The sequence below is a fragment of the Condylura cristata genome, unplaced genomic scaffold, assembly GCF_000260355.1.
Source record: "Condylura cristata isolate star-nosed mole 26May11 unplaced genomic scaffold, ConCri1.0 scaffold00010, whole genome shotgun sequence".
NCBI classification, from domain to species: Eukaryota; Metazoa; Chordata; class Mammalia; order Eulipotyphla; family Talpidae; genus Condylura; species Condylura cristata.
This window is the reverse complement of record NW_004567111.1, coordinates 4,254,396-4,277,450: the sequence shown is the minus strand read 5'-3', so window position 1 is coordinate 4,277,450 and position 23,055 is coordinate 4,254,396. Positions and strand designations below refer to the sequence as shown.

General features: G+C 44.0%; 1 protein-coding gene across 1 annotated transcript in view; it reads right to left on the bottom strand.

The window, feature by feature from the left end:
- Positions 1-10,568, bottom strand: part of NALCN (sodium leak channel, non selective) — a 222,990-nt gene extending 212,422 nt beyond the window's left edge. Inside the window, exons 1-2 of the mRNA XM_004680052.2 lie at positions 10,425-10,568; positions 7,119-7,301 (exon numbers count right to left, since the gene is read on the bottom strand). Coding sequence (XP_004680109.1) covers positions 7,119-7,301; positions 10,425-10,532 — 291 coding nt within the window. The 5' untranslated portion in view covers positions 10,533-10,568. The remainder of the gene's footprint in view (positions 1-7,118; positions 7,302-10,424) is intronic.
- Positions 10,569-23,055: the final 12,487 nt, after the last annotated feature.

Sequence of the window (23,055 nt, the reverse complement as noted above, 5' to 3'; positions counted from 1 at the left end):
CTTGCTTCGCCTGGCATGCTTCCTGCCTCGGACGTCCCAGAAATCCACAGTGGCAGAGTGCTTTCGCCAAGAACACTGGCGGCAGCTAATGTGTCATGGTCAATTAACCGGCTGCTTTAGACTTTGCTGGCAAAATAGGCAACGTATTTTAATCCACTAGGCATAGTTTTACATATTATTTTCTGGTCCATGTCTCTTGGAGATAGTCAATATTCTTCAAAAGCTTTAATTAGCAGTGTTATATAGGAGTAGAGGGGAGAAAAACCATGAACAGGTTTTCCCACCTTGGAAACCATGTTAAAACCTTCTCTTCAGTATTCTTTGCTCTCCGCGCTGTGCTGTCTTCCTGAAAAGCCCTCCAACGCGATGCCAACTGTTTCCTCCACTCTCAACAAAACCACAATCTAACCTGACCATCATCTCAGCTCACGCATCAAACGACAAGCAACAATTGGTTCATGGACATAAGCAACGTTCATGCTGTGTCACTCACCCAATACTCCCATCCGGCTGTTTGATGCATTTCCCTCAGTCCCGCCAACTGAACAGATCTAATTGTGCATTTTGGGCCACCCACTTAAAATTTCTCTAACCCTGTCATTGGGTGCTACCCTGGAAAAGAAGTTTTTTTTTTTTTTAAAGATTTATTTGTTTATATACATACAGAACTGAGGTACAGGCCAGAGGTGCAAAGGGTGAGAGGATTCACCAGAGACCCAGAGACAGAGTGGGGAGCAGAACAGGAAGACTGATGAAGCACACTCCTGAGGGAAGCAGCGGGGAGACAGGAGAGGTCTGCTGTGCCATGTGGGTCACCTCCCTGGCTGGGGATGGAACTCGTGCTGAAGCAGCTGCAGCAAGCTTCACAGTGCTGTGCTTTAACCAGCTGCGCCACAAGGGAGGGCCCAAACGTCCTGTTCTTGATTGTAAATGTTTGGGTTTGTGCTGAGGACTGGGAGCACACTGAAATTTTATATCGGGAAATTTGGAGTGGTTTCCCTAGGGTCCCAGCACAGAGTGAAATACACAACAGGTCTGAAATGATAACTCAGTTAGCACATATGCAGTATCTTAGAGAGTATTTGCAGAGTACAAAGCCTACAGTAAGCAGCGGTGCATATAATTTATGATCGCTTCCATTTGTCAATCTGTTCACTGAAACTACTAGTATTGTTCCTTAAGGAAAATGATCATTTGACTCCTGGCGAGATGAGAAAAGTCATAATACCTTCCAACTTAACATTGGGAAACTAAGATTCTGTCCTTGTGTGGTGATGAAATACCTCAAATGAGATTATGAGACGTTTTCTGGATATTTCTAACTTAGTACAATCTGAATAAGCAGAGATGGGGCCATACAAATAGGAAGGGGATCAAGGTTTATATAAGGTGTGCATTTCAATGTAGTTGTAAATATAACTGAATTGAAACTGATGTCACGTTTATCATTATTGATAATCAATAATGCTTGTGATGCTGAAAATATGGTTTAATAAATATAATAGAATCCAGCTTTGAAATATATTCTCATTTGGAAATATATTATCACATTCCATTTTGTGTTTGATACATCTATCAAATTGTCTTTTCTCCCGTTTGTATTTTGAAAGCTCTTAACCGTAACTGATTAAAGCCACTATGATTCAACCTAGAGAATTCTACTGAAGCATGTTTGTGACAATATTTGTAAATAGTAAGCGGTCCCTCTTCTCTGCTTCCAAAATGTGTAACCAGAATCTTATACACAGGAATGCCTGATAGGGCTGCAGCAAAGCCAGCACCATAGCTAGGAAAGAAAGGCTTGATTTGTCTGTTGTTAGATTATCAGGAAGAAAAGCAGAGAGGAGAAGCTTGAACTACCGGCCGTATCGGCAAGCAGGGGGCTGCAGAGATGAGTTAGTCCAGAGCTGTCATTCAATTTTTATATAGGTAAACACTCAGAGGCTGCCAATCAATTATCCAGTCTAAGTGAATAACTTAAATTGCCAAGCAAGTACTTAACAAGCAAAGAAACCAAGCACATTAAGCTGAAGACATTTATAGGAGTCTATTTTGCAGTTACAAAATGATGTGCACGGTTTCATGGGCACATGATTTATTGTTCGGGGTTCCCAGGGCCCATCTGTCACTGTGCCTCAGCGTTATTATTTATTATTTCAGTAGTGCTCTGAGGATGCATGCTCCCTTTACCTAGGTCTATCGCCAGATGGAAAACAGACAACTGAGAATTGCCTGGAGAGTTCGGCCTGCAAACCCTGGGATGCTCTACAGCAGCACCAACATACATCACCCAAATGGTCCAGTGCGCCTCCAGGGATGCAGGGAGCGAGAATGCCTCTCGGCACAGAAATTACTGGGAAGGCAATTAGAAACAGATTATGGGAAAGTGGGAATTAGTGGGCAGACACCTGCATTTGGAAGGTGTTGTAAGAGATGTGAAATCCTTCCAACAGGCACATTCCTCCAATCATTGCTGAGACTTTCTGGCCCAGAGGACATTCCACTTTCAATTTCTCTTTCCTGTAGTACATCAAGTATGTTGTCTCCACGGTGAATTTTCAAATATAAATCAGAAGGTGCAGCTTCCCATGTGAACCCCACAGAAGGAAACTGAGCTCCTTGCTGGCCATGCAGGGCCCTCCTCAGCCATCTCTGCTTCCCGCCCTCTCTGCATCCCATCTGTGATATCTGTTTCTAGCTCTCTCTAAAGTACCAGGCTGTCCCACCGAGCCTCCTGTCCCATTACGCTGACCATAAACCACACTGACTTGTCCTCTGAGACGTCACTTCACACTGGTCATTCTTCAGGGTTTCTCTGATAACCCCAAGCAGAATTTTTCATTATAGTGTCACCCCACACCTTTTGCAGGCCACCACTATGGCATTTCCACAAAATACGAAAGGCCTCTCGCTGAGATCACACTGTCTATACGGTCACTATTTATATCTGCAAATATATTTTCCCGCAAGTCTCTATGGGAACAGCAGAAGTGCTACAGCGAATCTGCTGTGTGCTGAGATGTAAGAGTCCGTGAGTCCTGCAGCAGGGGGAGAGGCCAAGGCACCCTGGCCCTGTCATCCTTTTGGGTGAAATCTTGGCTGGCATTATCTGCCTACAGCACATCACCAACTTCTTCTTTCCTACCGCCTTCTCCCCTTAGCCTCTTAGGGGCTCTGGACTCGAGTCTACCAACCTGGGTCTACTGGTCCTTTTCACCAATTCTAACCCACACTGTCTGGTCCCCTCCACAGCCCCCACTTCCCTAAAACAGTTAAACGTTTCTGAATTTAGGAGGCATCTTATGACTGATGTCTCAATTACCAGTTTACATCTTAAAACAGTAATTAGCAGCATGCTTTCATTTTTAGGGACTTGTAAAGTGATATTGCCGTTTACAACTGATGACAGCAATTCAATATGGTAGACAAAACTTTAACATATTAGTTCTTTAGTTTCTTAAATATATTTCTTTACATAAGAGCGTGTATACCCATTTCTGTTAGGTCATAGAGAACATCTGCCAGTGTATTTAATCAGTTCAGATTACTGAGTGTTAGTGTGTAAAATGCTGTCTACAGAAACACCCAATACTTTGTTAACTAGTGTTAGAGTGATGAGCAATAGCTAGAGAAGCTGGCTGAAGCTGCCATAATACATTAGTAGTTTCTTGCTGAATAAGGGAAATACAGGCTCCTACTTTGCAAAAATATGTTCTCTATTAAGTTCTCGGGAACTGACTGGAAGCAAATGCTGGGGAGTCGCCCGCTACAGTAGCCTGTTCCCAAGTGGCCATCTATTCTCTGAGGACAGGGTTTCTGGTCCTTCTGTCCCTTCCCCTAGAGCAGTGACCAATTCACTGTGAGGGTCATTACATGTTAGCCAAGTGATGGAAACAAGCCAGGCACCCACAGACAGATGAATTCATTAGAAAGATGTCTGCATCCGCGCAGTGGATCCCTACTCAGCCATAAGAAAAGATAAACTTGCCATATGCAGCAACACGGATGGGGCTGGAGGGCATGATGCTAACCAAAGTAAACCAGAAGGAGAAGGACAAATGCTGGGTGGCCTCCCTGATGGCACAAGGTCTCAGCACTATCAACAATCGCCAGCCACTGCAGCACGAGTTCGATGCCCAGCCAAGGAGTGACCCACATGGCACAGCAGAGCTCTCCGATCTGCCTGCCACTCCCCTCAGCAGTGGATTTCAGATAACCTGACTGCTCTGCTCCCACCTCTGTCTCTTGTGACTCCTCTCACCCTTCCGCCCCCCTGCACCTCTGGTCTACTCCCCAGTTCTTGCATGCATAAATAAATAGCATAAATCTTTTTTAAAAATCCAACAAAAACTCTAGAGATCTGACTACTGAATTGTGACTACAAGACAGAGGCAGGGCAGAGAATAAAGTCTGGAGGGGACCCAATGAATGATGGGGCAGGATTGTGGGTGTCCTGGCAGTGGGTGAGGTGTGGTGACATACATCGGAGGAGGTGTGATCCTATCCCTCTAAATAGCATAATATGTTGTAAACCAATGTTAATTCAATGAAAACTAAATGTCTCAGTGATTCAAAGGAAACTTCCAAATTGTGCTTGTGTTTAAGAATATAACTCATATTTATATTACACATCCATCTTAACCATCTTATTAGTATCTTAAATATGTATTCATGCATTGTTTAATAAGTTAAACCACTAGATTGATAAAATTAATGGGCAATCATAGAAAGCCTCTTTCTAGTACTTTTGTATTAGTATGGAAAATGTACTGTATTTCAGTACTTTTGTTTTGAAAAGTAAAGTTTCTGGGCTTGGTTTGTAGATAATTTTATAAACTAGGCATTATTAGATCACATTAGCTTAAGCACTAAGTATGAATTTTAGGGGTAATGTGACATTACCAAACCAGGCGAGGAATAATTTTAGAGAGCTGTGAATGATGGATAGGCACTATATAATGGCTGACTTCGAGAAATGTTTTATTTGGGCTGAAATGGTGTTATGCAAGGAACACATCCTTCAAAAAATGAAAGACTAGCAGCCCTAAATTTAGACATATTATACATCAAGTCACACTTACCCTTCCATACTGAAGGCATATGACATACTGGTATTACTTAATAACTAAATGTGACTGTTTCTTAGAAATATTTTAGTTGGAAATCAGTGCATATTAAACATTTAATATTTTAACAGCAAAAATATACAACTGTGTTCCAGACGATGCGACACATAAACTGAGTGTCTACCTGATGCTTAGATCAGAACTCGACACACACACGCACATATCCACAATATTCCCATGTAAACAGGAAAAACACTGGTCCTGTTGTGTATAAGCAGCACATAATTGCAAATTGTTCTGGTCAAAGAGGGTAAAAATTGAGTGTTGTTGATAAATGAATCAAAGTAGAAAAAAATAAAGTTATTTCATGAAAAATAGGTTTTGGCAGACAAGTTCTTCATAGTTCCTCTTTAATCTCTCATAGAGCTATTGACAAGATTCGAATTTGAGCCACAAGAGATCCTGTAAAAGGCATCACCCCTGTGTGGACTGATGTACTTTATTATGATATGACTTATATACATGCCATGTGTAGTCATTGCTCACATCACTGTACAACCAAAGCACATTATACAAAAATGCAAATCAATAAAATTCAAATTAGAAACATAATTTTACTGTAACAAATGATTTTCCTGCTTGAACTAAGCTGGATCAAAAGTTTAGCTGTTGGGTGCTTTTTGTCCCAGCCTTTTAATTGTCAACTAAAAAATCGTATGTCTCTAAAGTACACATCTGGATGACTAATGTACTAATACAACTCAACCACAATAGTAGCTTAATGTTTTTGAAAGGGCAAAGGACCTGAATAGACATTTCTCAAAAGAAGACACAGAAACACCCAACAAATACATGAAAGGTGTTCAATTTCAGTAATCATTGGGGAAATGCAAATCAAAATCATGAAGAAAATGGTGTCACTTCTACTAGACTAGGGTCAGACTACTGTAGAACGCAGAGTGAATTCCATACACAAACATGGACAAGCCTGATATCAAAACCTGACAATGGTTAAACAGAATTTAAAACAAGGACTATTAAAACAAGGACTAGAATAACAGACAAATTTCGCATTAATACAGAGTCAAACTATGTCACTACCCATTCAAAATGATTTTTCCAGGGATATAGGATGGGCCAAGACTATAATAGCTAAGAAAAAAAAAAAAAGCATCCAATAAAATTTAAAAGTTATTCCTGACACCATTTTCAAAAATTGTTTATTTTCTTAACCTGATAAAATATATGTCATTTCAGCCCAAATTCTTCATATTACTGAATGAGGAAACAGTAGAAGTCCCTTGATAAACCAGGGACTCACTGTTTCAATATTATTTACAATGTTGTGGGCAAACATTAACTGATCCAACTAAACCAATGAAAACATGTAGAAATAAGAATTAGAAGGAAAGACAAACCTATCATTATTTGCATAGGATACGATGGCATGGAAATACCAAAAGAATGAGTGGGAAAACTACTACAACTAATATAGGAACTCAGCAAATTTAGTAAAGTAGCAGGCTGTAACAGAACATCTGGAGTTCAAGAGCCTTTATTAATACATCATGGAAAATTAAGATGTCACACCAAAGGTAAAGTAAACTACCAGGGTGTAAATATGAGATAAAACATGCAAAATCTATTTGAGAAGAACTAGAAAACACTCCCCTACGATACAACAGAACACTGGGAAGAAGGCGAAGGCTGCCCAAAATCTGGGCTAGGAAGAACTGCGTTGGCCAGGAACACCCACCAGCAAAGACCGTTAAATACGAGCAGCTTCCACCTCAACAGGTTAAGGACCCCAGCACACACAGAGTGCCCAAATTTTTATCAAAATATAACCTGAAAGTGGCCTTTATATACATAACATCAGCCTCAACCTCACTCTCAAAAGAGATATGCAAATTAAAACTTACACCGAGTCACCATTCCCCACTCATCAGCCGTGCTGTGCTTGACCAACGGGCATAGGGCAAAGCTACTAAGCTGACTTAGAAGCTAACGCATGGTGGTTATTAGCTCCAATCAAGAAGCGCACGTACTCACCCTGACGATGCCTCGGATGTGCATCTTCGCTATCATCTCGGCCGTGTAGAGGAACATGAGCAGCGTATCCAGAGTGAAGGTCACGTACTGGAGCGGAGGGTAGTGCTCGAAGGTCACGGGCGTGTTCATGCAGACGGAGATGACGCTGATGATGGCGCACAAGCGCAGCAGAGAATGCACCCACTGCAAGAGCGGCGGGAGGGGTTACTGCGCGCCTGGAAGCTGCGCGGACAGATCACACTGCTCCCCAGAATGAGATAAGGAAAGACAAAAATGCAAAGCGAAGGCAGCGGAGTGCCGCGATGGGCTAAACATGTTCTTACTATTCCCGCAGTTTAGTTCTGCGGTTTAGTTCACTAGGTCCAGGCAGGCTGGCCACTTTTCTGCACCAGCATTAGAAGGACCAACACTCGGACCTGAGCCTCTACATCAAGCACATGTTCCTGGGAGCCTTCCTATGTCTGCAACAATGGAGATCCCGATGCCATTCAAATGTGTCCTTCCTCGTGTAGGAAGCTGATGTGCTATTCTACACTTTGTAATATGCTCTGAGCATCTAGAATCAGGGGCCAGATTATATTTACTGAAATTTCCCTGATATCAATCGTATGGGCAAGCCTGGAGCACAAGAAATGCTTATTACAAGGAATTTTATCCTTTTTGATCACTGAGTAATATTCCACTGCATAAGTTTACCACACAGGGACAGCAACTAAGGGAGAAAAAACAAGTAATGTCCCCAAATTTACAACAGTTTAAGAAAAATAGTTAATTTAAAAAAAAAGAGAAAAATTTAAAATGCTTTCTATTGTACCTGACATGTAACATCCTTGTATAAACGTATTTTAAAATATGAACTCATCTTTCATTTTCTAAAGATAGTAAAGGGACTTCATTTTTATTTTGCGGAACATGTTTTATTCACATTTAGCCCAGGCAGACCTTCCATAATTATAAAATAGGAGTTTCTGAGCAATTCTAGAAACACACAATATGTGTGAGGATTTTTTTCCTTAGCCCCAACTAACATGTAAGAATTAAAGGTAAATGTGTGTATGTGTATCTGGACATAGATGTGTCTATGTACAAAACACAATTATCCATATACAGTATCTTATAATAAAAAATTACTTGAATCTAGTTAATTCACTAACATCCAATTTGCAATCATAATTTAAATATGCCATTTATTGGTTATCCTGGATATATACAAAGACTTGTTACTCCTTCAGTGTTACACGCCTCTCAAAAAAAGTATGTTTCGTTTCACACTAGATGGACCGCTAGCTTGCCAAGCTAGCAAGCACCCAAGATGAAAAACAGAAAAACAAACAAACAAAAAACCAAAATGGCTAGAACTTTGCAGAGATTCAGAACCTTGTAGGCTGGTGAGTGGGTAGCAATATTAATCTGACATATTTTCATGCAGACAAAATGCCCCTAAATCCATACCCTATAAGTCATGGGTAATTAACTTTAATTCAAGGCTTGCTGTATTCTCCATGCAATTTGGAAGCACGTCAATAAACATCCGCGTGTGAAGTGGGCCCATCTGGACCTCCAACACTAAGGCTCTAATTACACGAAAGAGCTTCAGAAGATGAGTTCCTCCACAACAAATCTGCTCTGAATCTAGAGAAAGAATTCTAATTAATCCTTAATCACTTCAGTCGGCACCTCCGAGGCACCAATTCTGGTGTCTCAGAAGCTCTGGGAAAGCGCCGTCCATAGTGAACACTAAGGGCCGCTGGAGGGTCTGAATCTGTTCCTTCAGCTCCCAGTGGGGCGACTGAGCCAGGCCCCCAGTGACGCAGGGCTCTGAGGACATGGCAATGGGAAACCCGGGCGACTCACAGCCATGTGACATGCACTGCCTGACACAGCTGTATTTCCACGTGGCCCCTTTACCTGATTATAACATGGAAGAATTAAAAGTGAGCATCTAGGCCAGGGGAGAAAATATCAACAATAACGAACAACTATATACCAGAGACATTTTATGGGGGTGGAGTGGGGAATGGGATAAAAAATGGTGGGGGTGGGGGGAAGTGCACAGGACTATGGTGATGTCACACGGGTCATTTGGTGATGGGAAGCCCACGGGGATTACAACGGAGGTGGGAAAAGGCACAACATGATGTAAAAATAAACTATTATATTATAAAGTAAAATAAGTGAGTGTGCATGCAGTACGCACCACACAGGTGATACAAATACCGAATAAGTGGCAACAGAACAGGTTCACTGTTTCCTGTGATCAAATAAGGAAACTTCCAGAATGGGGGGGGCTGGGGTGACATTGGAGCAGCAGTGACAGAGGAAGAATTGACTCATCAAGGGAGACGGGCTGGGGAGTGCCCCAAGGGAGTGGTAGCTGGGGGCAGCGCGCCGTGATGAGGGTCGGGGGGACACAGATGTGGAGATCCCAGAAAGGGGCACCTGCCTGAAAATTCAGAGCCAGAGTGTAAGAGCCTGGTGTCATACTGATGCATTTCAATTTGCAGTGCAGACTACAGCGATGCTTCAGCAACTAAGGCAGGAGGATGGCGGGATCAGATTTGGAATCGCAGGAGGGAGAGTAGTCTGGAGGAAGAGAGGAAGGGCCACTGGAAAGGGCCGGAGACCGGGCATCACCTTGCCCAAGGTCAAGGACGAGTCAAGCTCTGGGGAGGAATGGCCCCTTTCTTCAAGTCAGGTGTGCGCCAGGCTGCTCTGGGGTGCAGAGTGGACTTTGGACGGTGCCATGAACGTGCCGAGCCGCCCAGGCCGCCAGGCTGGTTACAAAGACCAGGAGCGCAGACCCCATCAGATTCCCACTCACTGAACTCAGCAGCAGGGTAGACAAGTTCTTCAATGACCTACCCGCTATGTTATTGACCCTTCCTTTTACTCAACACTTGCAACTTCAGAGACCTTAAATTCCAAACACTTGAGTACCTCTGGCATTTTCATACATGCAGAGAACTAGAAGTAAACATTTGCAAGAATAGACTCCTCATCTTGGATGCCAGCTTTGCATCAGCCTGAGAGGTGGCATTCTTCTGTCTACTCTGTATGATGCAGATATTAGTGCATAGACTTGGAGGGAGAAGACCACACCCCCCTCCCCATCCCACCCCCCACATCTTTCTTCTCCAGTAACTCAGAGGAGAGCTCTGATATTTCATCTGAATTATTTTCAACTTCCAGACTCCAAGAATGCTCTATCTATTGAGCCCCAACAGATGTCTCGAAGCCAACGATACAGGATTTTTGAGTTCAATGGATTAAATTTCTTTTAGGCAAGCCTTCCAAGAAGAAACTTACTGGTTTGTTAATCCAGAGGATGTCTGCACTGTCCGACAGGGACTCGTCAGGCCCAAAGTCAGTGACGGGTTGGGCTTCCACCCTGGAGCTCTGCTTCCTCTTCAGCATGCTGGAGTTAGCTCCGGTGAGCAAGCTCAAAGGCACAGTCTGGGTAGGGAGAGAGGGTGGATTAGCCGCTGAAGCTACCTTTGCCCTCATCTCAAAAACGGAGCCCCCAAAATGCAAGGCACTTGCCAGCCACACACATCCCGTCTGTTGCAGGTAATAAATACATGCCGATAGTTTTTAAAGGATGAGATAAAAATCAGTGACAATAATAGCTTGGATCCCCTCAATCCTACCCACTTCCTCGTAAGCGGCCTGCATGCCAGTATAGAGCCCCGTGTCTAGAGGAACTGGGGAGAAACAGCCTTACTGCTCAGGGTGAACACAGGGAATTAGAATTTTCGAGGTACATGTTCACATGCCCAGACCTGCCTCCACTCACAGGACGCCCGAGTCAGAATGTAGCTGGCCACGCCGGAAGAAGTGCTCGAATCTCCCCAAAATTGCCCTGGGTTCACTGCACAGGACACTCAGAGACATTCCTCTTTCCCAAGTTGATCTCCCATTGCCATCCTTCCACCCACAATAGAGAGAAGACTCAAGGACACAACTGCACTCAAGGTCAGTGCCAAAGTGAGGAAGGCGCTCCTCCTCTCCAGAGCTTGTCTCGTGCTTTACTCTGGCCACGGTGATGCCTGGTCTCCTGTCCTTTCCAGTGGCCCTTCCTCTCCTCTGCCTCCAGACCACTCTGCTTGACTCCTTCCTGCCTTTCCATTTCCTTCCACATCACTCTCCTGCTTCAGTCATGAAGCATCCCTGTTATCTCCAGTGCAAACTGAAATGTGTTAGTTTGATGCCCAAGCTTCTTTCAATGTAGCTCTGACTCTTCAGACAAGTGCCTCTTCCCTGGATCTCTACGCCTGTTTCTCTCCTTGAGTCTCATCAGTGTGATCCCACCATCCGAGATGAAGGGAGCTAGAGAGAAGGTGCAGGACCACCTCTAAATGGAGTTTATTTTCCTTTTGTGGATGCTGTGGTTCTGTCTCTTTATCCAGTGACTCTGAAGTAAATTCAGAGATGAGATGCCTGCTTGCCACTTAAATGCCCACAATTGTGAGTCATCTCCTTCCTGAGGTACCAGTCACCTACCGGTGCCCAAAGCTACCACCTCCCGCCAACCAACAGCCCTTGAAGAAGGGCTGCAATGGGTCGGACTGCCAGAACACAAGCAGTAAGCGAGTGTAGCTTAATAGGAGATGCTAGAAAGGTGCCTCCTCACCCTGGGTCCACAGAGAGACTTCTCACTTGTACTGGCTCTTAAAGAAAGCAGAGATGCTCACTGCTGGGGTATATACTATTTGGGGGACATTTAGCAGTGATAAATCAGTTAAGCCTGCCAAGAGGGAGAAGCAGCCGCTTGTCTTTTATGCAAGCACGAGAATCACATTCTCCGAGCAGTAAATAACCTGCCATGTAAAGGAGGCCTGGTCTGATGGCAAAGCCTAAGGTTTTGACTTGGCCCCTGCAGACGACGAGGCAGGGGAAGGAGGGGAGTGTCCTCCATGCTCACAGGCGTGGACAAGCTACATCACGAAGATGTGGACACTTCAGCACCAGGCGTGAGCTCTCCTCTCCTATCTGCTCTCCTTGGATCTCTCTGGGTGCACATGGCTGCAGTTCCCACAGGAAAAGGGAGTAACACACTAGCTCGGCACAGGCTCGTGCTGAATCCAATCCCTCTTCCATCTGTGCTAACACACCCTCCTCTTCCCTGAGGAAATCAGGCTAATTGGCTTTAAGATGTGCTAGGTATGTCCAGGCTGCTTTGCCCTGGATATTGGATTTGAATACGGGCTTTGCAGTAGGCTGCGCTAATTAATTTTATTTTACATAATTGCAGTGAGGGACTCTTGACATCGATATGTAGATAGATGCAGAATATTCAAATGATGCTCGTTGTCTGACTTACTGTGGGGGAACACCTGGTGGCCTCAATTTGGGAAGCCTTTTGGATGACAGACTCCTACGTATCTGAAAACTGATAACGAATGTTTAGAAATCCTTCAAGATCACACAGCTAACTCAAAGGAGGGAACAGAGTGGCTCCACAATGTTGTTCTAGATCACACCAGAGAATGTTATGACCCACCAGCGAGAAGACCATGTCCAGTGAGTCAATGGAGACTTCTCCGTGGCCATTTAGTGCTCTTAGGATCTGGTACAGTCCGAAAATTTTTGAAGTATAAATATGAACTTTTGCACATGAATTCCACAAACCTTTTAATACAAATGTGTATGTAAGTAAGCAGATATTAATTTGAATCCAAACCACTTTTGGTTTGCATTATGGATTGGCTTATGTACAGAAGTAGACATCGGATTCCCTTTCTCATAAATCTCCATGCTGACTAGCAACACTACAATTATAATGAATGACATGAGTTTTTACACATTGTGGTACTGTGACTTGTAATAGTATGTATTTAGTCTTAGTTCTTGTTTCTGCCATAAAGCTCCTAAAACCCTTGAAATTTTCTCTAGCTATTGAGGGCATTAAGTTTCTCCTGTTACGTTCTTGGGTCCTTTGCACCCCACTTAAGTTGTTCACTGCTTGTCAGCAGAAACAACCAGGTGATTAGCAGTTTGGAATTTTCAGTTCCACTCCCTGGCCCTGGAGTCAACACTCATGTCCCCGAAGCAGCCATAAAATGCCCAAAGTAAAAGGAGCAGGTCTGAGCACTCGTGGTTGACACGCATGTCCCCTGCCCACTGCAGCTCTTCCAGCTGGATGCTCCTGAGTTAGAGCCTTTTCATGATAAACAAGTAATGCAGTGATTTAACTGTTTCTCCAAATTCTGTGAACCACTCTAGCAAATCAATGGAATGAGAAGGGGACCCTGGGATCGTCTGGCTCACGACTAGCTGATCGGAACTACAAGAATAGCCACTGGCATCTGAACCCAAGGAGAAGGACCATCAGAAGCCCAATCTAGAGCCGCCGGCCAGAGGCACAGGTAACTGGCAGCTGGGGGGAGGGGGGGTGATCTTGTAACATGGAGCCCATAACCCAGGGAATCCGATACTGTTCCCTGAGAGGCAGCATCGGAATTGAGTTATAGGACACCCAGCCAATGTCAGAGAGAACTGCTTGTTGGTGTGGGGATCCCCAAAACACATATTGGAATTGAGGTCTAAGCACTTTTAACCACATTCACCCTACTCACCTGCTGTCAAGTCCCTAAACCAAATGATGCCCAAGAAAAATGCTCTACCTCGGACAGAACCTAGTCATGCACCAGATAATAAACAACCAGCTCCTGAATCCTTGGTGTTCCGCCTGATTTTAAAATATTAAGTCTTGTACAAAACATTCAAGTGGTAATATAAGTTCAAGTCATAAACACAGGAAGAGCCCCAAACTCACGTGAGGCTGTGGACTGTAATAACCCTCCTTATCACAGAAGTGTTTGCCACATTCAGGCATTCGTGTTGGATCGATAAAACAGTGGCCAGACCTATCGTTCCCCTGATAAAGCCTCAGCGATATTTATGTTTCCTAGGTGAGCTTATTAATTTGATAGGAAATTGCTTCTGTGTATCTTTGTCTGTCCACTGTTAGATATTTTTAACCTAATGTTTTTGTTTGTTTGTTTATAGAAGTATCTTTCCTTAGGTGGAACACGGAACACTGAATTTGAAAAATATGGCTTTTGGGCACTTATTAAAAATAGTTGGTGTTGAAGTAGCTCAGCAGTAGGAGACAGCTTCCAGTGGGTTCACTGTTCACCTTTGCTGAGAAACAGCTAATGGCGCCTCAGGAGGAGGACAGAGGTCGGCTCACTGTCCTCTTGCAATGGTTCAAATCCAGCTCTGTGTTCTGGGATGGCAACATCCTACTTCTATTGGGGATCTGCTCTTTCCTTTCACCATTCCAACCCGTTCTCGATAAAATGAACAGGAACATTGTTTTCTTTAACTGTCAGGAGCTTGCACTCCCGAAGCTCGTCTCTTCCTGTGGCTCTCCTGGGTTTGCACTGCAACTGCACTCCCCAGCCCCTGTCCTCCGAATGATGTTGCTGCCTGTGTATGTCCCGGGCCTCCTCTTGGTTCATGTCCCCATGTGTGGCGGCCCGGCGATTACGTCCGCAGCGACTGAGTCTTTACCATCCCCTGTGTTCACCGACGTTCTTCAATGTGCAAGGCCTTGCCGGGTAAACAGATGTAAACACAGCTTTCTACATTGAGGCCAAATTCATAGCTGAGGAAGGCCCCCCTTGTATTCTGGGAGAGAGTGGGCTTGAGGTTATCAGTATTTTAGCTGACCTCTATCATATTCGTTCTTATTTCAAGTATTTCTCCTCTCTTTTTCAAATGGCCCAGAGCTCAAAACAGTAAACCCTCAATATCTACATTCAAACAAGAGTCCTGAATGCGTATTGCCACGGGCATATGTAAATCCTCAGGTGTCCTTCAGCATCACACCAACATAGTGAAGAGGAAGGGGCTGGTTATTCCTAATCTGGAAACTGCCAACTGTCGTTATTTCTGTAAAGTTAGACTGTCCATTCCGTCTTGTCAACTTTCCTTCTCATCAAAAGACATGTCTGTTCAGAACAGACGAATAGAGCCCCACAGGTTTTATGCCTTGGGTTTTTTTAATGCACTATTCTTCTTATTTTCTGCTCTTCAGCTCCACCTCATCCTCACCTGCCCTTCCACCATCTCCCAGGGTGCAGCCGCCTCAGCGCCTTTGGTGAATCATCTCTCTGTCCAGCAGGCACCTCTTAACTCATCTCTAAAGGCTGAAACTCCCCTCCTTTCCTCCTTCATTTTTGTCTTGTGCGCGGGGCCCAAAGATGTGTCCTCCTCTGGTCACCCGGCTCTTCCTTCCATGCCTCCCCTACGACAGCCCCCATGCTCACCTAGCACAGGATTCTTTCCCTTGGGTTTCCAGAACCCCAGCAGTCACCACTGGGGTACCAATAATTGCATCTTGTGAATAGATCAAGAAGATGTGTTATATCTACACAATGGAATATTACTCAGCAATCAAAAAGATAAACTCATACCATTTGCAGCAATATAGATGAAGCAAGACGGGATGATGCTGAAATAAATAAGTCAGAAGGAAAAACATAAAAATAGGTTGATTTCACTTACATGTGGCATATACAGGAAGTGAACAAAAGGGCAGGAAAGAGGCAACACTTGCAAGATGACCATAGATCTATGGCATCCAGCAGGAGAGGCAGAGGGAGGGAAGTCAGAACAGGGGAAGAGGAGCACCAGGGACTGTGATGGACCATGGGTGCTGTGGTGGGGGGGAGCTACAGGACCTCATTGGAGAGGAGGAATCAAGACTGCCCACAAGTTAACAACAACGTAAGAAAATAAATAAGCAAATTTAATGTTAAAGATGGTCTCCTGGTCTTAATAATAATGACATGTAAAAACAGATGTTCCCTTGCCTGGGTGTTTCATAAGACAGAAAACAATGCTTAAACACGTAGGCACTTGTGCCCACATATACTTCACAGAAAGGTGATGGAATGGTTTGGAAGGAAGGCAGATCCTATGGTAAGCAGTGGGCTGGTTGAGCAATTTCCTTCCAAATGATTCTGACCGCCAGGTAACAACAGGCTGGCCACATGCCAGGCCTCCTTCTAAAGATGACCTATAGCATGTCATCCAATTTCAGAAGAATTTCACAGATGAGAAAATGCAGACATCGGTGTGACCAGGATCTGAGTCGAGACAATGTGGCTATCAGAACTATGAAATTAAAATGTAAGTATCATATTAAATAATAATAAAAAGAAACGTTCTTCTTTTAAACATGTGCTAATGATACATCTGGTCATTACAAACTCTTGGCAACTCTTGTTTGTAAAAAATAGTACAGGCATTTCTCATCTCTAGAAACTGAAATCAATTTTACTATATGATTCATTTTATGGTTTTTCAGTCACACATTTATAAAACTGTATCTTTTTTGCTGGCAAGAATTCATCAAATTTCTCATCAAATCGAACTAAATGTCACTTTCCAGGTTACTGAAATCATCTTGCATTTTTCCATGAGGTGAACTGTAGAACTGTTCTTTTGTGCTTTGATTATGTCTTTCTTAAACTTCGGGGTGGCGGGGGGGAAGCATTTAGTAACTCCCACCTGATGATCTTACATCAAGTAGTAGAGAGACAACTGTCTTAACTTCCTGAGGTTGACAGATTTCTTAATTTCCCACTGTCCATTTCAGTCTCATAAATTCTTCCCAGAATATACTCAGAAAGTGCAAACAAAAAAGTCGACTGCAGTTGTGATACAGGCTAAGAGGTTATAAGTTTCCCTGCAGAGGCTGGACTGGGCAGAATGAAGAGATTTACCAAGAAGTCTCCTTGTCACACTCAAATTCCAAAGCTTGCAACACAGTCAAGGTTGTGGCTTCTCTGCAGTATTCTCTGTCCTCCCAGGAAGCTACTCCAGACCCAGTGGAGCTATTTACTCAATAAAACTGTTTAAAAGTTTCCAAAAATGGTGCATTGACATTATATTGTCATAAACTTATCTACTGTATTCGAGTAACCATGTGAGAGGTGGGAAGCGTGAGAGAAGGACTGTCAGTCTGCAGAAAGGGCTTTGTGCGGTAGCGAGTTCCATGAGAACATGCATGGGCACCCTCTTAAAACTGCTCGGCTATCTATGCATTTTAGCTATGGAGAGGGTAACGATGGTCTGTTCACTAGTGAGCATAACTTTAGGAGAGAATCAAGTTTAAGTATTATGGATCCTTTGTTGTTGTTGTTTTTTTGCTTTGTTTTGTTTCCCTCTTGAAAAATGAGGGCTAACATTTATGAAAAGTTGGCCTGTGTGAGGAACTATTTCCAAATCCTTCACACCACTCTGGGGTCATTTTTCCTATGATCCCCATCGCACAGACAAAGCCAGGGAAGCTTGGCCAGATCTATAGGAGCTGGAAGCAAGTTCAGAATTCAGAGTTGTTTCCTTGGGGCAGTTGTGGGAGTGGGGAGACTTGGGGGAAGAGGCCACAAGGAATTGGATTCTTACTATGTAGCTTCAAGAACTGTCATACAATTCTTTTTGCAATAATGATGGATTTTAGGGCCCTCCCTGGTGATGCAACAGCTGCTTCAGCACAAGTTTGATCCCCGGCCAGGGAGCTGACCCACATGGCGCGGCAGACCTCTCCTGACCCGCCCGCTGCTCCTCTCAGCAATGCACTTTGTCAATCTGCCTGTTCTGCTCCCCACTCTGTCTCTGGTGAATCCTCTCACCGCCCCTGCCCCTCTGAACTGTACCCCAGTTCTGTATGCATAAATAAATCTTTTTAAAAAAATGATCAATTCATTAAAACAAGTAAAATAGAAAGTCAATTAGTTTTGCGCTTAAGCAGACTGCACCTCACGTTTGCTGGGGTCCTGATGTGTCAGTCCACAGCCTTGTGTGCATTATCTCATCTGCTCACACGCCGGGGGCAGCTGTGTGTTATTACCAACCAGCAGATGAGGCTGAGGCTTGGAGGAGGAAGAGGGTGCCCTGGCCAAGGTCACTTTCTGATGGCTGATCATTAGCTCCTGCAGTGTTCCGCTGTCCAGTCTTTCAACCTGACCTTCCATGACATTGGGGACAGAAACTTCTTTCCCAGAGATCAGAGATGGGGGCAGAGGGGGGGGAGGGCTCTGATTTCTAGCCTCTCCCAAGTCTAAATAGTGAAGCTTGAGTGGTACATGGATGCCCCACAGGGCAAGGCCAGTCCTCGGACCACTCTCGAGCAACCTGTCTTCAGTCCCCTGAGTCGTCGCCTTTGCTCTGAAACCAAACGGGTTAGAAGCATCTTTCCCTGGAATCAGAATTCGGCTCCTGCTTAGAGGAAAAGCAGGCGGCTGCACTGTTTCCTCTTTAGGTAGCTGAGTCTTACCAGTGCCCTGGGAGAACTAACCTAGGCTGGAAATTTCACCCCTGGACTCACAGCACCAATCTCTCCTTTCCCCTCTATGTCTTGGTCTTCCCCAAATCTTGATCTAGCCTGCAAAACAGCCTATAAAAGGCACAGAACAGTCTCCATGGGTGGTGCAAAATGCAAAACAAATCCTAGCAACCTGACTGCTGCATTGAGACTATCAGAGGGGGTGGAAACAAGGGGCAGGAGGGACCCACAAACTGTGGGGGAGCACCATCAGTGCCTTGCTAGTGGGTGTGATATGATAGCATGCATCTGAAGAGGTGTGCCCCTGAACCCTAAATTTAGTGTGGTAAACCAAGGTCACCTCAATAAAAATAATACAATAATAAATAAAACAGTGGTTTTCAAAAATTCTCCATATTACATTTAAACAGGGGGTTTATCCGAAGGAAACCTCTGTATCTGCGGCTAATTTTGTAATAAGGATTCACAAAAGTTTGCACAAAGAAGGCAGATGGTTTTAAATAGCAGTTTCCGAAGAAGACTTAACATCTGAATCATCCAGTGAGGATTTTAAATCTCAAATAGGTCCTTCACCTCACGCACACTTGATCGGAAACTTCTAGGGAAGAGCCTGGGAAAAGATGGTTTTAAAATACCCTACAAACCCTCCCAGCCCTGGTGCCAACTAGGGATGGATCACTTGTGCCACACTGCCAAGAGCAGGTGACCATTCCTCGTCAAGATTCATGGTTTGGGGGCGGCAATGATACACCGGTTCTAGCCAATACAGGCACAAGAGAAAATTAAGATGAAAATTTTGATATATAGCTGTGAATATATAGTAAATTCTTTTCTCAAGCTTTCCTAGTGGAACTTAAGAATTTGCCCCTAGAAAACTAAATGGAATAGATTCCTTCAATCAGAATAATTTTTTTTTAATGAGAAGATAAAATCAAGTCTGTTCTTGACTTTTCTACAATCGTCTGATGTAGAATATATATTTTAAAAGACTATCATTTCTTGGAAGGAAGGTCACAAATTGTCTAGTTCAAATAGGAAGGTTTTTAAATTGCTCTAAATTTTGACTTACTAAAAAGGTAGAAAATTATCTGCAGGCTCCCCAAGGTTTAATTTTTTTTTTTTTTCTCCAAGAAGTACTGACACATATTGAATTGAGGACAATGGAAAACATATTTCAGGAGAGACTTTCCAAATCTTTATATATTTCTTTATATTTTAATCTCTGTGCTTTAGCTTCTCAGACAAATAGTTGAGTTTCAATCTTGACAAAAGTCCTATACTGGTTTTATAAAATCTAGGACTATTTTTTTTTAAACCTCAGCAAATTTTGTAACATATATTCAATAGCACATTAAGCCATCACTGACTGGTACCTTGTCTGATACAGGCTTCCTTCGTTTATATTCTTCAGAAATAAAAAAGTAAAAAAAAAAAAAATCACTTCCTCCTCCAAGTATATATGAAACTAATCTTCTGTGGATTTCATATTTATAATAGAGAACAAACAGAAAAAAAAAAACAGTTGTAAGTACTATTAACTGAGAGATTAAGTATTTAGATGTTTTCATTAGACACAAGAAGACAAAAATAACCACACTCAGCCAAGCCTGAAGTCCTGGTTTCTTACCCACCCATGTTCTCTGTTGTTCTGCTGGTTGGATCCCTAAAAGGTCTTAGGATTTGTTCGCTTGATGAATATGTCCCACCACTCCCTGATTCCAGGTCCTCATTCTGCTAATTTCTCAGTTTCTCCAACATCTTTCTTCACTAACTCCCAGTATCAGTTTTCTTCTTCTCACTTCCGTAGTGTTTGGTGACAGAATCTACCTGATAGGGAGTTATTGACTAATCTTCGTTAAGGGTCTAAATGTTGTGGTGCTTTTTCTTTTTTTTAACCTCCAGTGAGCTCCAAAGTTTTCCTATTTCATCTGTTTCCTAATGAATTCATTCATATTTTTGAACATGATCCTCTGTGTAGTTCTGTTTTATTTTCTTCACTTCCTCAGTGGAAATGCTGATTTTGATTTTTTAGTCCATTATAAGTTACAGAACCTGCTCCCCACCAAAAAAAAAAAACAAAAAAAAAACATACACAGGAGAGCACTTTGGGCTATATGCATAAATAATGCTATGATGCTACTATGTAGACATGTTTGTAATTATAATTTTATTAAAGATAGAAAGTTGGATTACTTTAAAGTCCTTGTTCTCATGTGATTACTTTTCAACTTATTGCCCTAATTTACATATATCTATCTCTTTTTTTGGTAGCACTTATCTAGTATGCATTTCTTCATCATTTCATATTTCACTTTCAATCCATATTAGTATCTATGAGAACTGTTTGCTAGTATTTTTCCAAATATACACATTCAGTATATTAGTTTGCTGCTTACTGATATTAAACTTTGGAGAGGACAGGTAAGGACCCAAGATAGTCTCAGTTTATTGCTTTTATATAAATTCTATTTAATCCGCCTAGACCAGGAATGTAGTATTTCCAGGCTTTTAATTTTCAAAACCAACATGCTCACCAGGCTATAGATCTAGATGTTACCTACTTTTTCTTATTTTTCTTTGATGCATGAAAACCCATCTTTCTTGACATACTTGGGGGGTTTTCTCTAAAAGAGGGATTTTATTTCACTTGGAACATGGCTTGCGTTCCAATGGTTTCCACCCCCATTGTCCTCACCCCAAGTTCCTTTGCATCCCTGGAGATCAGTCTCACTCTGATCTCAGAGTAGGTGATTGCTTGGGAGGGCGGGGTCCACAGCGCCCCTATTCCTAATTCTCCTGACTCCGTCTTCTCTTACCACAACTCTAGACTTGGGGCTCAGACTTGGGAAAATGCACCCTGAGCATTTTCCATTTGATGTAGTTGCACTGTCCCTGTGGTCTCACGGAGATACTGCTTCAGAAGTCAATACCAAGGTCAGCTAACACACAGATGTTACAGTGACTCATGTAAGGTCAGTGGGGCTATAGATGTTTATTCTCTTTGCTCCATCATCTCTGCCATGTCTATCACACCTGCTTATTTTAAAATTCAAAGGACAAACTGAAAAATTTCCACTCGCCTACAGAGCTGGAAAGATGTAAAAACTCCTTGGTCAGACCCTTCAGACAGGTAAGAATGACATAACTGGATGGTCAGTTTCTAAAATGTTGGCACCCCGGCAAGTGGGGGACAGTTTTTCATGTCTTTAAACTCAAAATGATTATTTCCAAGCCAAAACTTGATGAGATTTGCCTCTTCAGACAGATTCATAGGGCCCGCGCCTATCTCTTTTCCTCACTGAATTCCCAGCTCCTGGTCCAGTGGCTGCTTTACATTAAGATAGAAAGCTGTGAGTCACTGTGACTTCACACACTCAAAAGCCACATGTGACTTTTCCCTGGGAAATAAATATAAGAAGCCATGAAAACCCTGAAACTAGATAAATAATAAAATACAGGGATGTATGCCACTGGGACCTCCATGTCCCTACTCCACAAGTTAATGAGGTCTGCTGCGCCATGTGGGTCACCTCCCTGGCAGAGGATCGAACTCATGCTGAAGCAGCTGCTTCTAGCTGTGTGGTGCTGAGCTTCAACCAAGCAGGTTGTGCCACCAGGGAGGGCCCGCTGCAAACTGATGACACTACTGAGTAGTGACTTCATTTCAGAGGGGTCCATTTCTCCTCTCTGAATACCCAGGAGTCATCTCCACAGAGAGAAGTGGCACCACTTCATCTCATTTCCATTCGGTTTTTATCGAGCAAAGCTCAGTGGCCAGCACTGTCCTGCCAACATGTCACATCCAGGGAGTGGCCAGGAGCCGGCTGCCTCTTTAGTCTCTCTCCCAAGCATGATTTTTCCTCCCTGTTTGGTTGACACGGTTGCTGGCTCCACTCGCATGCAGGAAGAAGAGCCGGTGCTGTGGACAGCACCGGACACGCCCAGCCCTCAGGAGAGGCCGGCCTGCACCGGCAACTTCTGGAAGGCTCCTGGACCGGCCTCGGCTCGTCTGCAGCTCATCTGCCCCGATGAGCTCTTGGCTGCTTAATTTGCAATCAACCTTCAGCTATGGCATAACTGTGCCGTGGAAACCAAACCACCACAGCCACCTGCGCCGGCTGAAGGTTTTCTCGCGCCTGGACTCCTCACGCCACTGTCACTGGGGCCCCAAGCCCGCTCCCCCGCCCTGCAAATCCGGGCCTGGCTGACGACCCCGCACAGAGTGACACTGAAGCGGGCCCGGCCTGGGGCGGGTGTGCGCGTCCCTTGACACCTTGGACAATCTGCGGGAAGTGGAAACAGGGAGCCCATCCATGGTCGGTCACAGCGGATCTGGGCCCGAAAGCGGAAAAGGCGGCAGAGAGCCAACGAACCCCACGTTTGTGTTCAGGCTCTGGCCCTCTGAGCTTCCAGCCAGGGGCGCACACGCGACTCCTAATGGCTCAATGACAAGCCAGGGTGGCCTGGCCAGGGCACCGCTCTGCGGGCCTGGCCCCTTCTGGGAGCCGCTGGCCGCCAGTCAAGAGGAGCAACTGCAGGGGCTGGGGGTGGGGTGCGGCGGCCTAGGCCCTTCTGAACCGCACAGGCAGGTCGCCGGCTCCCGCGCGCTGGCCCGAGCGGCTGGCTGAGGCCCCCAGCCGC